Source organism: Solanum dulcamara, chromosome 4, assembly GCF_947179165.1.
Source record: "Solanum dulcamara chromosome 4, daSolDulc1.2, whole genome shotgun sequence".
NCBI classification, from domain to species: domain Eukaryota; kingdom Viridiplantae; phylum Streptophyta; class Magnoliopsida; order Solanales; family Solanaceae; genus Solanum; species Solanum dulcamara.
This window is the reverse complement of record NC_077240.1, coordinates 14,211,463-14,225,087: the sequence shown is the minus strand read 5'-3', so window position 1 is coordinate 14,225,087 and position 13,625 is coordinate 14,211,463. Positions and strand designations below refer to the sequence as shown.

General features: G+C 32.7%; 2 protein-coding genes and 1 pseudogene across 3 annotated transcripts; 1 reads left to right on the top strand and 2 right to left on the bottom strand.

Moving 5' to 3' along the window:
- Nucleotides 1-75: 75 nt before the first annotated feature.
- LOC129886456 (cytochrome b561 and DOMON domain-containing protein At3g61750) lies at nt 76-2,835 on the bottom strand. The gene is made up of 4 exons (XM_055961152.1): nt 2,629-2,835; nt 1,585-1,981; nt 1,073-1,362; nt 76-814 (listed from the first exon to the last, which is right to left on the bottom strand). The coding sequence occupies exons 1-4, from the start codon at nt 2,833-2,835 to the stop codon at nt 539-541; spliced, it is 1,170 nt and encodes a 389-aa protein (XP_055817127.1). The 3' UTR covers nt 76-538.
- A 2,847-nt stretch (nt 2,836-5,682) lies between these two features.
- Nucleotides 5,683-7,560, bottom strand: LOC129884723 (uncharacterized). Its single transcript, XM_055959010.1, has 2 exons — nt 7,362-7,560; nt 5,683-6,455 (listed from the first exon to the last, which is right to left on the bottom strand). The coding sequence occupies exons 1-2, from the start codon at nt 7,413-7,415 to the stop codon at nt 5,754-5,756; spliced, it is 756 nt and encodes a 251-aa protein (XP_055814985.1). The 5' UTR covers nt 7,416-7,560; the 3' UTR covers nt 5,683-5,753.
- Nucleotides 7,561-9,380: 1,820 nt separating this feature from the next.
- On the top strand, nt 9,381-13,412 carry LOC129886454 (wax ester synthase/diacylglycerol acyltransferase 11-like; annotated as a pseudogene). Its single transcript, XR_008766218.1, has 7 exons — nt 9,381-10,014; nt 10,675-11,211; nt 11,335-11,402; nt 11,951-12,030; nt 12,222-12,431; nt 12,546-12,683; nt 12,819-13,412. The product of XR_008766218.1 is annotated as a wax ester synthase/diacylglycerol acyltransferase 11-like (transcript).
- Nucleotides 13,413-13,625: the final 213 nt, after the last annotated feature.

The following is a 13,625-nucleotide window of genomic DNA, read 5'->3' as shown; positions in this document are numbered from 1 at the left end:
TCTGATGTAAAAAAGTACTGAAAACTGAATATTTGTCATTGCTGAGAACCACGCCTGTTCATTTCTCCTATAGGCTGGCTGGATATTATCCAAAGTAATCATGTAGCATACATTGTAAGACTATTAGGTGTCTAACAACAGCTCTGATGAGTAAAGGGTGAAATACATACTGATCCAATGTCACAATAATATACTAGTGATAGCCACAAACAAATGTTTGCTAGGTAAAAGTTGTCAATACATGCAATCTCTTAAAAAGCACTGAAGATTGTGAAATAAAGAAGGGAAAGTTCAGTTTTCCTTCAGAGGAGAAATTTTGAAGAGCACCAGAAAAGGTGTTGAGTTTGTTTCAAGGAGGCTTGACCCTTAGAGTACTGAGCCTGCCGAATCCAATTTCACCCACAAAAGCATATTTTGGATAGAATTCTATACAGCTATGGTAAGGAGCACTCCTAATGGTGAATGAAATGCTTGGGGGGAGGGGGAATCCACCTGTTCACCCAGTCTACCTATAGCAATTAAAGTTTTTAGATCTTTGCTAGAATGAATTCATGGGGTAGTTTGAAGGAAGACTTGGTTCATCCAACTTCTTTAGTCTCAACAATGTTTCCCGGATGATGCATGCCAACATTGTTGAAGCGAGAACAAATCCATAACTTATTTTCCACCCTTGCCCTGCGCCTGCATAATGCATCCCCAATACTATGTTCACAGCTCCAAAGAAGAGAGCAGTCCTCCCCACCCAACTGTGATACAAATTCCAGTACTTGCGATACTTGCTGTCTTTATCTGGCCTTACGAAGAATGCCAAAACCTATACGTGATTGTAAAAGTAAAGAGAACGTTAGAACATTTTCTATGATCCTAAAATATGTGACATAACACAGGCATTGAGTCATTGACACAAATTTTAAAAAGGAATGCATCCATTCAATAGAATGAACATGATTGTCAATCTTTTCTAATATATTCATCCTCCATGATTAGTGTTCCAGCAGCTAAATCATAGGTTTTAGCCTATGATTGATCAAGTTTTCAGCATCACTTTTGCTAAATGAGATTAGGGACAAACCTGAAGAATACTAAGCACTAGAATAAGAATGCCTATGCCTTGATGTCCTGGAATATAGGGTTGCAGCTTGTTGTTGAGCTGAATTCCGAGAACCACTCCAGCAAGTCCTAGAATGAATCCTATGAATTGTGCAGATACATGAAAGTAGTACCATAATGGTTGGCTCCTAAAGTATCTTGCAAAAATTGCTCCAAAGGGCAAGAATAGTCCCCATCCCAATATACCCAATACCCCATGGGTCTTTGAACTAATATAGTTATTAGGTGCAGCAGTGGCAGCAAATGAGGAACCTGTGGAGAAAGAGAAAAACATCTCAACCAAAGTAGACAAATATCTAAATACAAGCTTTATGAAGACAGCTGGGAATGGAGCTAATATGTATAAATTGTTGATTGTGAAAAAGGTTGCTTAAATACACATTTGATAAACAGTTAATTTTGATGCACTTGTTAAATTATTTTTGGAATAGGAAAAGTTAAACTTGATACTTAGAGAGACAGCGATAACCAGACCTGAAGAGAAGTCAAATTTTATGGTTGTTTTATCCTCGTGAGTGGTTAGATGGTGGTGCTGAGGATATTTGGTGGAGAAGGCTAGTAACATTGGTTGAGTTTTGAGGGGAGTTGGATACTTCAACTGGAAGGCCAAGTAAACTGTGGCACCTTGAAGATAGATGAGAGGTGCAACACTTGTCAATGGCAGCTCTCCTTTATCTGGTATGATTTTTGAGGGAGTGAAGCCCTCAACATAATACTGCTTGATTTTCCCATGACCTGCAGGAGTCACCCATCCAGCCATACAGCTAGAATTCATCATCATTTCGTCGGGGGAGAACCCCATTCCTACCCATCCACTTGTGTAAATGGTTGATAACAAAATGGTGATCACATTGTCTTTACTCTGAGAGTACTGTAATCAGAAATTTAGTTGGAGAAGTCATTAACTCATTATAATTGCATTATAAGCTGCTACATACTGATGTTCAATATTGTTTGGTACCTTGTCTTTTTTGGTCTGTCCTGAAAAGACTGACACCTTTCGTTATCTAGAAACTCCTAATATTTACCTTCTAATTTTGTCGTTAATGAGATGTTCTTCTACAGGTTGACATGATTGTGTGGACCTACTATTAGTCCTTTATTTCTTAAACTCAATGTCTAGTCAAATGATGCTAAATAAATTGTGAGGGATGGGAGTACTTCAGCTTCATCGTTTTTAAAGCATGAAATGTTGAAACTTATTGCATTTTATGGTTGTGTATACAGTTGGTAATACAATGGTGACAGCATTAGCTTTACTCTGAGGGTACTGAATCCAGAAATTAAGATTGAAGTCATTCAAGTGGCACCATAAGCTATTGATGTGACTTTGTAGTATCATATACATTAAAGTTTATTTTTCTGTTAGTGTAAAATTTTGAATCTCATTGTTAGTGACTTTGCATAAGGGATAGATTTGGAATACTATCAGGTCATTGGTGATAATACCTAGATGTTAGTAGTATTGTAAATCCAAATGCATATTACAGATTTTGTGCAATACTTAAAAATACTTACACGCAGCAGGAAAGAGTTCCAAACAGGTTGACAAACCATATTTTCAAGACCACCATAAGGAGGAGGAAGAAATTCTGCCAGATTAACGCTACAAAGCGCGTTTTCATCTTCATCAATAGCCATAACTACAACAGTCTTCTCTCTTTGAAAACCAAACAAAATCACAAAGACCATTGACAGCACCAACAATCTTGAGATTCCATCCATTTTCATTATTATTTCCTACCAAGAAAATGAATCAAAACTTGGTAGGCAATGAAGAAATTGTTGAAGATCAAGGTAGGTGAATGATGTTTGTTAGTAAATTGTTTTCTTGAAGTTGAAGGTTTATTAAAGATTGAAGAAGAAGGTGGTGGGGATGGTGGTTGGAAGTGGCTGTTTAATGATCATCATGATTTTATTCCAGCTGAATCTTTTAACAAACAACATTGACAGCAGTACAGAAAAGAAAACTTCTAACTGTCTATCATATCTACCAAATCTTTAAGAGTTGTTAAATTAAGCATTTGCTAATTATATTTATGTCTAGGAGGTTTGGTGTAAAAATAGGTCTAGCCGGTTATATTTTGAGGTTAATTGTCAGTCTTTTAACGTCGCAAATAAAATGAGAGAGAGAGAGAGAGGAAATTTAGGGATGGGGTAAGAAAATTGTTCCCAGGGGATAACTCAATCAGGAGGTCATAACTTGAATCGTAATGTCACCTGTATATTGAATGATAATTCGAATCGTAATGTCACATGTATATTCGGTGATAATTCAAATCATAATGTCATGTGTATATTCGAGGGTCCTCTTTTCCTATCAACTATATTAATAGAAAAAGGAAAAAAAAAGCGCGTCTATTGTGACTATTTCCTTTTTTTTTTTCTTTTTCAAATAGTTATGTCGAGGTTAAATTCATAGAAGTAATTGATCGTGGAGAACTAAAATAAACGAATAAAGAACAAATTGAGGGACTATTTAAAGTTATAAAGTTAATAAAATTTGCATGTTTTCTCTTGAGAATTGAGAATGTTTTCTTTCGAATCTTATGATTGTCTTTAATTATTTTTACGTTGATTATCTTAATTCCATATTTCATAATAGAAAAGAAAAATAAGTTCTCTAAGACATTATTGGTTGATGTTGGAAAAAAAGGGAGTACAAGTTGAAGTCGAAAGAAATGCATTTGAGAGTTAAGGTTGTGTTTGAACATGAATTTTACTTTTTTTTTAAAAAAATTTTGGTGACTCAAATTATTATTTCAATTCAAATTTTCCACAAATAAGTCCTCCAACTAATTCAAATTTTGATAGAATTCTATTCTGATTTGTGAGACCTTATTATAGTGTTGACTTTATCCACAACTAAGCTCCACAAATGAAAAATCAAGAAAAATTGATAGTTTTTTTTATTTTTTTTATCGAGTTTTCATCCTTATTACTTTTTTGATAACTTGAATTCATAATTTTAGGGTTGAAAGTGATGAGTGCTTACCATTTAAACAACCCCCTCAAGAAAAGATTCACGATCCGCTTTTTATTTTTATTTTTTATGAACTACTTGTGTACTTAGTCATGTAATTATATAATTGCGACAACTTAAAAGTAAATTTTAGAATGGGATGATTTGGTCTAGTTTCACTCTACGTAGTTTTTATAATATTTGTTTTAAAAAAAACTAGTAAGCAATATACTTGTTTTGTACATTTTTTTTCCTTTTTTTTACTTTCCTGAATTCTTTACGTTTTTTTTAGTGAAAGGTTTGTGGAAAATAATCTCTTTATCACATAAAAATAAAAATAATATATATATATATATATTTTATCAATTTGGAACTTTACTTGTATTGGATATATTGTTGTTATTATAAAGAATGACTACTCCTAATGAACTGGAGTTTGTGGCACTGCAGTCTGCTCCTTTTCTTTAATTAATTAAAAAGGAGAAAAATGCTCCTTTTGCGTATCTTCCAAATTTTTGAATAATGTCGCGGCCAATAATTGATTATTAATACTACGAATAGTGATTTGATGGATATGCTACCACTAATACTCCTCTTCTTTATTTGACTCCTCTTTTCTATTTCACAAGATCTTTTCGATTGTGTTGTCTTAATTTATGTGATGTTTTTTTTTAATTTTGAGAGTTAAATTTTTTTAATTTTGATAATTAATCTGGATATGTATTTATTAACGTTTTAAAAATAAAATTTATATATTTAGAAATTTTTTAAAAATTACTATACTTCAAAATAATTGACAACTCATTTAAAAGATACGAAAAACATAACGATCAAAGAAAAACTCGCTTGCTTTGGAAATCTGAAGGAATGAGAAGGGGTAATTGATTATAACTTTTTACCACTGCTTCACTAGGGAATCAATAACTTTGTCTATTTATTTTTTCTTCAGAATATATGACCAAGGCGACCGAATTTTATTACATAGGAAAAAACAAGCAATAAAAGGCGAGACAACTTTGATATCTAAAACTAATTATTTTTTGAAATGCAAATCACATGCATATTAATCTGCTTCTTAAGTCAAACTCAAAATAAAGAGCTTTTAAGCATACATATAAAAGACTTGCAAGCAAATTAAAGATCGTTGTATCTCCAAAAGTTAAGTCCTTTTATCACGAGCTATGACTTAGAAACTATATATATATACTAGTTTAAATACTTTATATTAATTATTATTGTTTATCTGTTTTTCTAAGTAGGATAATCAATAATGATATTCCAGACACAATAATTAAGTAAAAATCCTGATTTTTGTGTTTGGAATACATAACATAGTAACTAGAGACAATTCACAATGTAATCAGTAATCACTATCTCCTCTTCTAAATACAACCAACAATCTCCACTGCCCCTTCTTCCCTTTCTCCTTCCTCACGAAAAAGAAAAAAAAAAAAGAAAAAAAAGGAGGGATGGAAATAGAAATTAGAACAAAGGATATACAATTAAAAAAAAAAAAAAAAACTCTTAGTTTGTCCACGACACTTGGAGCAACTTCATCTTACAAGTTGCCTTCACATTTCTCTTGGAAAATTCTGTCTTTTTTCATTTGTAAATTCTTCGATATAAGAATTTACCAATATTCTCATTTCAAAGAACCATGTAATTATAATTTACGAATGAATCAAGGTCCAGATGATTTTGGCATCCTATAAATATGTTCTTCACCACTTTTTTCATCAACAACAAAAACCCATTTGCTCTTATCACCTCTTTTCACTACATGACCATTCTTTTTATCTCCACCTCTAATTAGATGAGCATAACATCCTGATTTGCTCCTACTTTCCTTCTTACCAAACTCCGTGCTTTTACCAATCATAGTAACTTCTAACCCTTTACCAATCGGATGCTGTAGTGACCTTACCTTTACCTTATTCTCCACTTTCTTCAAATGTCCTCCCACGCCTTTCTTCCCTTCAACATTATTCGTAACAACAACTGATCTTTTAGGATTAACGTCGAGCTTCTCCATCAACATGTCGTAATCACTCGTCTTGCAATCTACTAATGAGAAATCGATGTTTTCGTAATTGTGCAAGACTTCAACAGGGTCCCCTGTTTTGAATTCTACCATGTCGTTTAGCCCTGTTTCTTGAATTACTTTTTGTGTTTTGTCGAGTTTTGGCTCGGGAATGATGCATACTAATTTGCCCCCTGTTTGACGAGCTGCGGCTGCTAAGGCCACGGTTGAGGGAGAGCCTTCGGTGGTGACTTCCACTATTAGCTTGGCGCTCATTCCAGCTGCTAATGCAGATAGGAATTCATTGCACTCTGGTTCTTGTGTTCCGGTACATGAACTGCACATCTGCTTGTGTTTGCTACACTGCAAATAATACGAAATAAACCAGTCAGTTATGTCCGGATTTTAACTTATAATTATACACCGACGTTGGCAATGATTGATTTATTTTTTCTTTATACTATCAGTGCATAAAAGTTAAACTGCGTACCATTTGAAATTTCGTATTTACCAACAAATGAGTGGACATTTATTTATAAGGAACATGATGGTATTTGGATTTTGATGGGAATGGGGTTTGATCTCATGACCTATGCAATGGAATCTATGGGATCGAAATTAATTTAATGTTACAAGTTTAATTTTTGAGATTATACAAACCTTCCTCATTATTAGATTAAGATCTTATTATACTAGACTTATTTGTTCTTTTTCTGAAGGCATGATCTAATTGATAACAATATTTGGAATATGTTTTCTTAAGGGTTGATATTGTAAATATTGCCAGAGGGAAATGTTAATCTCAAATGGATATCAATGCTTTTCAAAAGGTATTTAGTAATTGGAACAGACGGAGATGAAAAAGTTTTTATCCCTGTGCAAGTAGAGGATGAAATTTTTGACAAAGGTAAACTAAAAGAATCGAAATTTTTAAATAGAGCCATTCTTTCTATGTTACACGAAGGAGGTTTTGTTGTTATTATTTTTTCGTTTTCTGAAATATATATATATCTCGCAAGACAGAAATATATATTTCTATTTGATTCCCATTGGAATCAAGCCTGAATCCACAATTCCAAAAGCTTAATTCATATTACTATGTCCCAGAAATCAGAATTTTGTTCATTAAAATTACAGAATTTATATGAGCAGAGCAGCCCGTTGCACATAACAACCGGCATTAGCAAGGTCTAGGAAAAGCCACAAGCCAAGAGATGCTCGAAACAGATCAAAAAGGAAGAAATGTATATAATTAAATAGGAGACTTACCAACTTGAGGGTGTCAAGATATGCATTGGCAGCATATTTGGGGGACCATTCCATTCTAAGTATTGATTAGCGTTTCAATGATCAAACAACACAAAATTGTAATTAAGAAGCTAATTAATCCAATCGTTGCAGGCTGCCTTGTTTAATGATCACCTCCTTAATCTCTCTTATCCTCTTCTTTGTTGCGTTGTTAAACGTAATTTGCAGTGTATTTTGTGATATTTTCTTTTCAAAGGTAGTTATTAATTTGTACCAGAGAGATATTTAAGGACGTTTATATTACTTGTGTGATACATAGGGGAGTTTAGAGTCTTGGTAATTTGTGGTTAACGAGGAGAAACCGGGGTTTAATAATTAATCCCAAATTTACCCGCATTTTTTGGGGGAAAATATCTCCGTTCTGGCCAACTAGATTTACCTTCCGAAAATCTACTTATTTTTTAATTAGAAAAAAAAGGGAATTTCAAAGATAAGTTTTGGAAGACTAACAGTAGTAACAGCTGGTTGTGTTTGAACAGTCATTTTGAGTGAGTACAATAAAAGAAATTATTATAAATATTCATTTTGTAGTTAGTATTTTACTATTTAAATATATGGAATAGATAATTTCAATATTTATTATGGGAGACATCAGTTTTTGAAATTTTATTCAGGTAATAATAAAGGTGAGATAGTATAAGAAAAAATAATAATCTTCAGCTATAGAGACAAATGTGCTATCTATACTATATTAAGGACTAGTTTGACAAATATAAGCTTTTAATTTGTTCCAACATAAAATTATTTCTGAGTTCAGTTACTAAAAATCATCAGTGTACTACTTTTTTTCTAAAATGTCGGGTAAATACTTTAAAATATTTTGTTAGTTAAGAAGATAAGTTATTCTTAATTTTACAGAAATTTGGCTCTAATAATCATTTCTTTAATACTTCTGACTCTAGGAGTCTCTTTCTAGGATACTTAGCCTAACGATACATTTAGATGACTAAACTTTTTATCACAAAAAATTTAATCATGCAACACTAGCATCATAATTCTATTTCTCTCTCTCTCTGTGTGTTAATTAATTCCACTCAATTTCATGTCTTGCAGTAATGCAATTCTATTTGAAATCTTTTAACGACTGTGTAACGGCCTCTTATATAATTAATCAATAGCCTATACACAAGCAAATATGAAAATTCGATATCTTCACAAACTTGAAGGTCTGTTGTTAACATTTATAGCATCCCTTTAATATAGTTCGAAAGTACCATTCAATTTTCTTTTTTTTTTATATATATAGGAACCAATCTACTTTATTTTAGACGTGACATTTAATTGACGTTAATTGATAAGATTTTAGGTGAACTACTAGTGTAAACATTTTGAAAGAAGATAATTCTTCTTTGACATGATATATCAAAATACTAAATTTGTAGTAGAAAATGATTTTACAAGTTGAAGCTTGACATTTTTATATAGCTCTTAATTTATTTGTAACACTTATTTGCCTTCTCATCATTTAAGGCTTTGGAATCTTTTTTTTTCCTCACTTGTATTCGGTTGAAGTTAAATAAAATTTGAATTGATTGTGTTCGAAGATCAGGCATAAAAATAAAAAAAATTAAAACCTCATAATTTTTTGATATTCTTTATGATAATAATAATAATAATAATAATAATAATAATAATAATTTAATCACTCTCTATTTATTCGAACTTTCACTATTAAATCGTGACTCCCTAGCTAACTTTTAAATCATCTCTCATCTTATTTAATGCCAAATATCGAGTCACTTAATTTGCAATAATGGGGTATGCATCTAAAGTTCAGCTGTTCACAAGCAAGTCTCAGCTCTTTCTCTTCTACTTGTTTGATACTAACAAATGGCACAAGGATAGCCATTAAACTTAAGAATAAAGGTTAAATAAAGTATATCAATCAACCCACCGACCTTTAAATGCGTATTAAATCATTATTCCGTTTTATATATGTTTTGAGAGAATTTAAGACGCAGGAAACAAATTCGCTCAAGTATTCGCATTGAATCCCAATGGTAACCCTGATTAGTGAGGAACTACAAACTTGTCTATAGGTTCAATACAATTCAATTACATTAGCTTACACACTATTTTTCGTTAGGTAGGATAAATGCATATCATCATGTCAAAATTAAAACGGATGGTAAAGACAGCGTAACATTATTTCTTAATCAAGTGAAGCGCCATGTTCAACCATGACTTTAATTAGAGCCATCACTGATGCATCACTTGGATCGATCATTATCAAAAAGTTGTGCCAATTTGATAAAAGCTTCCCTTTTACAGTTGAAATGTATCTACTCTTTGTACACCCAATTAAAGCTAAGCTTCCTTTCTTCTATAAATAATTTGAGCATTATATTCTAAGCCGTGTTTCGATTAATTAAAGAATTGATATGGAGTGTAGTGGAAAGAAGATGGTTCTCAAACCAATACGAACATCAAAGAATTCAGATGATGAAGAAGAGGAAGCAATATTACTAAGTCCAGCTTCTCGAATGTTCCATGAACCTAATTACAATATTCACATTGTAGCAATCATGGGTTGGAAAGTACCACTAGACATTGACTCCGTCAGAGCCCAAATACTAGGCAAGTTGCTTAAAACCCACGCTTCTCCAGTTTGCAGGTAATTACTACTCTCTTTGTTCATTTTTATATGAAAAAATATTTGAAAAAATGATCAAGAGGTAATTTATTATTTTATACCTATTTGATCCTTAAGGATGATGATATAACAAAATTATCATTTTATTTATTGTTTGTGTTCCAAGTCAAACACTACTGTTTTCTACCGTGAATCAATAAGAATTTGTGTTATAAAACATGATTTTTCCACTCCATTCCCACCAAATAAGCTTACTGGAAAATGTATGGTGGAAAACAAATTCTCTCCGGTTAATATTCTTTCTTTTCTCACTGATTTAATCAAAATATTCGAGGAAATAGCCACTGAATATTTTCAAGTGAGAATTGAATATTCAAGTGAGAAATTTCAATGAGAAAAAATAGTGATTTATTAATCCTCAAACATGGATGGAAGGAGTAATAACAAATAAACATCAAAGTCTATGACAGATTATACTTTCCAGTTCCAAATATTTCATTTAATCTTTTCTTTCCTTTCATATAATCGGGCATAGCTCCCTCTATATCATTGTATTTTAATTTATTTTGACAGTTACTTATCTGTTGTTTGCATTTATTTTTCTTAATAGCGTGAAAAATATATATGGCGGGCTTATTGCATAAAATCTACTAGCATAAAAGTTGAACATGTTATGTAGAGGTTATGGATGAGAGTCATGAAGAAATGAGATGGGTTCCGACGACAGTGAATATAGATGATCATGTCATAGTACCCGAGCTGGATATTTATAATAATATGGATACGGACAAGTTGGTGGAAGAGTATATATCGAACCTAAGCACGACAACTATTGACATAACAAAACCTCTATGGGATCTTCACATCCTTAACGTGAAAACATGTCATGCTGAGGCAACTTCTATTTTCCGTTTTCACCATTCTCTTGGAGATAATAACATGGGATCCTACTTCTTTGCCTACACTTGCAGTTTCTTCTTCAAAGGACAAATCAAATAGTAATAATATTCGGTCATTGATGTGGCAGTACCTTGAGAAATTCTGGTTGTTCATCAGACTTTTGTTCAATACACTTGTTGATGTTTTGCTTTTTATAGCGACTGCTCTATGCTTGAAGGATTCTCAATCACCTTTTACCGTTGCAAAAGAGTACTCCACCCGCCAAAGATTTATCTATCGGACTGTTAGCTTGGACCACATTAAATTTATAACAAATGCCCTAAGTAATACTTAGTCTAGTAAGTTAAGCTTTTATTAATTTGAATTTTGTTTCACTGTTTTGGCCTTTAAGTATTTGTCTTTGATACAAGCTTTATCTTCTTCCCTTCTCTTGTAAATTTAGACGATTAACGACGTTATACTGGGAATAACACAAGCGGCGTTGTCTCGTTATATCCACCAAAAATACGGTAATTAAGCTCTTTAATTAGCTCATTGTATATATACTTATTATTTAGAAATGTACTACTTTTAGATACACGGGTGACTACCAAAGCTGGAATGCTCAATTTCACTCTACCCCAATTTTTTATTTCATGATGTTCTCTGTTTATCTCTTTTTGTCTAAATTTGCTACCCAATTTTCCCCAGTAATTAAATACCACAATAACATATTGTAAAGGGCATAATAGGCATTAACCGAGAAAATAAGCAGAATAGATAAGTTATCATGCTAGGCAAGAGTCATATTTTTTTTTAAATGGAGAATTGAACCCTCACTAATAAGGTGAAAATTTAAATAGTCATTCAATTGAGCTACTAAGATTCTCGAGTCATACGTTACTCATGTTTTTTTTTTCTCGATACAATTATCTAGAAATTAAAGATGAAATTATATCAAGGTATATCCAATTGGACCCGGTTTTCTTTTGGAAGGGGGACGGGGCTAAATGCTATGTATCAACCATACTAATTAAATTTTCTATAATTTGTTTCTTCTTAATTCGAGATATTGAAGGCAAGAGGAAATTTTCACTAGAACAAATGAGATGCAGAGCCACTGTTCTAGTGAATCTGAGACCAGCTTTAGGAGTCCAAGTAAGTATTTCTTCATCGACACGGTAAAAAATATATGAAGTTTTAGCTTCCACAAGATTGCGTACTTATAGGGTTCACAATACTGATGTAGAAATATTTTGTTTAAAGATTGATGATGTACGTTGATAATTGTTTATTGCTATATATATGTACAAATATTTGATTATATGTGACATGGATATATATGACAGGCCGTAGCGGAAATGATTGAGAAGAATGCCATTGTAATACAAGGAAACTGTTTTCGCTTTGTCATAATTCCTTTAAATATAGCCCAATTACAAAATCCTCTCGATTATATTCACAAAGCTAAGATATCAATGGATCGAAAGAAGTTTTCTCTTGAGTCTCAATGCACCTTTTACGTGTTACAGCTTTTCCTCAAGTTCTTTGGCTTTAAGGTACTCCATCCCCCCCCCCCCCCTTCTTTACACCTATCTTAAAGTTATCAATTTTTTATTTTGAGATTATTATTGACATTTTTTGTTTTGTTTACATTGGCATGGCACTCCTAGGGTGCAACAAAACTTGCTCAAAGATTTCCATCTCAGACAACACTAGCCTTTTCAAACGTAGCTGGTCCGCTTGAAGAAGTTTCTTGTTCAGGCCATCCATTGGCATTCCTTGCCCCTACATGCTATGGCCAGCCCACTGTAAGTTTAATTTCTTCCGTCAACCAAGCTAAGTAACTATTTTTCGATCTTCTATTTTCATACCATTACATTTTTGAAAGACAAATAAACTACTTAGGCCAAAATTGCTAAATTCAAATGCATATTATATTGTAGGGGCTAATGGTTCATGCCTGTAGTTACGCCAACAAGTTAACATTTGCTATAACAGTTGATGAAGGAATGATTTTAGATCCTAACCAGCTTGGCGATGATTTCGTCGATTCATTTATAAGCATCAACGAGGCTGCCCTCTCAAAATTGAGAACCAAAGTGGACTAAATTATTACACATTTAGAAGCGCTCCTATATAAACCTTGAATCTTGGTTTATATGTGTTGATCATTGACGAGTAAATTTATGATATGTACATTTATTGCTAAAAATATTATATTTGGTTATATAATATTATATTGTCTTTACAAGTAATTATTATCCTTGTGTACCAATGTTATTGTCGACAATAACATCACTTTCTGAAAAGGAAAAACAACTGCAACATTTGAGTTTTCCAGCTTGAATTTAGAGTTGTCAAAAATGGGCTGCCCAGCCTAACCCTACCGGCCGGGAGATTACAATAGTCTAAGCGTAGCTCAATCCTTCATCTAAACTCTAAAGGAGAAACTAACTAATTATACCAATATTCTATCATATTTACTAATTCTCCTTCTAAAAAGGACAATTCGGTGCACTAAAGCTCCAGCTATGCGTGGGGTCCAGGGAACGACCTGACCACAAGAGTCTATTGTACGCAGCCTTACCTTGCAATTCTCCTTCTAGTTTGAAATAATTGTATTTTATATTACTAATTACAATAATAATTTCATATCAGATTTCAAGTCAGATACATCTACATACAAGGTTTTTGCTATCAGACACAAAAATAGGGAGAAAGGTGAGCGAGAATAGGAGGGAGGCGAGCGA

What these genes read in the sequence shown, in the direction of transcription:
- LOC129884723 (XM_055959010.1), bottom strand. Translation starts at nt 7,415, where the DNA reads ATGGAATGGTCCCCCAAATATGCTGCCAATGCATATCTTGACACCCTC. An exon ending in ATCTTGACACCCTCAAGTTG is followed by an intron (nt 6,456 to 7,361) that starts GTAAGTCTCCTA and finishes TATTATTTGCAG; the next exon opens with TGTAGCAAACACAAGCAGAT.
- LOC129886456 (XM_055961152.1), bottom strand. Translation starts at nt 2,835, where the DNA reads ATGGATGGAATCTCAAGATTGTTGGTGCTGTCAATGGTCTTTGTGATT. An exon ending in AAAATTTGACTTCTCTTCAG is followed by an intron (nt 1,363 to 1,584) that starts GTCTGGTTATCG and finishes CTTTCTCCACAG; the next exon opens with GTTCCTCATTTGCTGCCACT. An exon ending in TAGTGCTTAGTATTCTTCAG is followed by an intron (nt 815 to 1,072) that starts GTTTGTCCCTAA and finishes AATCACGTATAG; the next exon opens with GTTTTGGCATTCTTCGTAAG.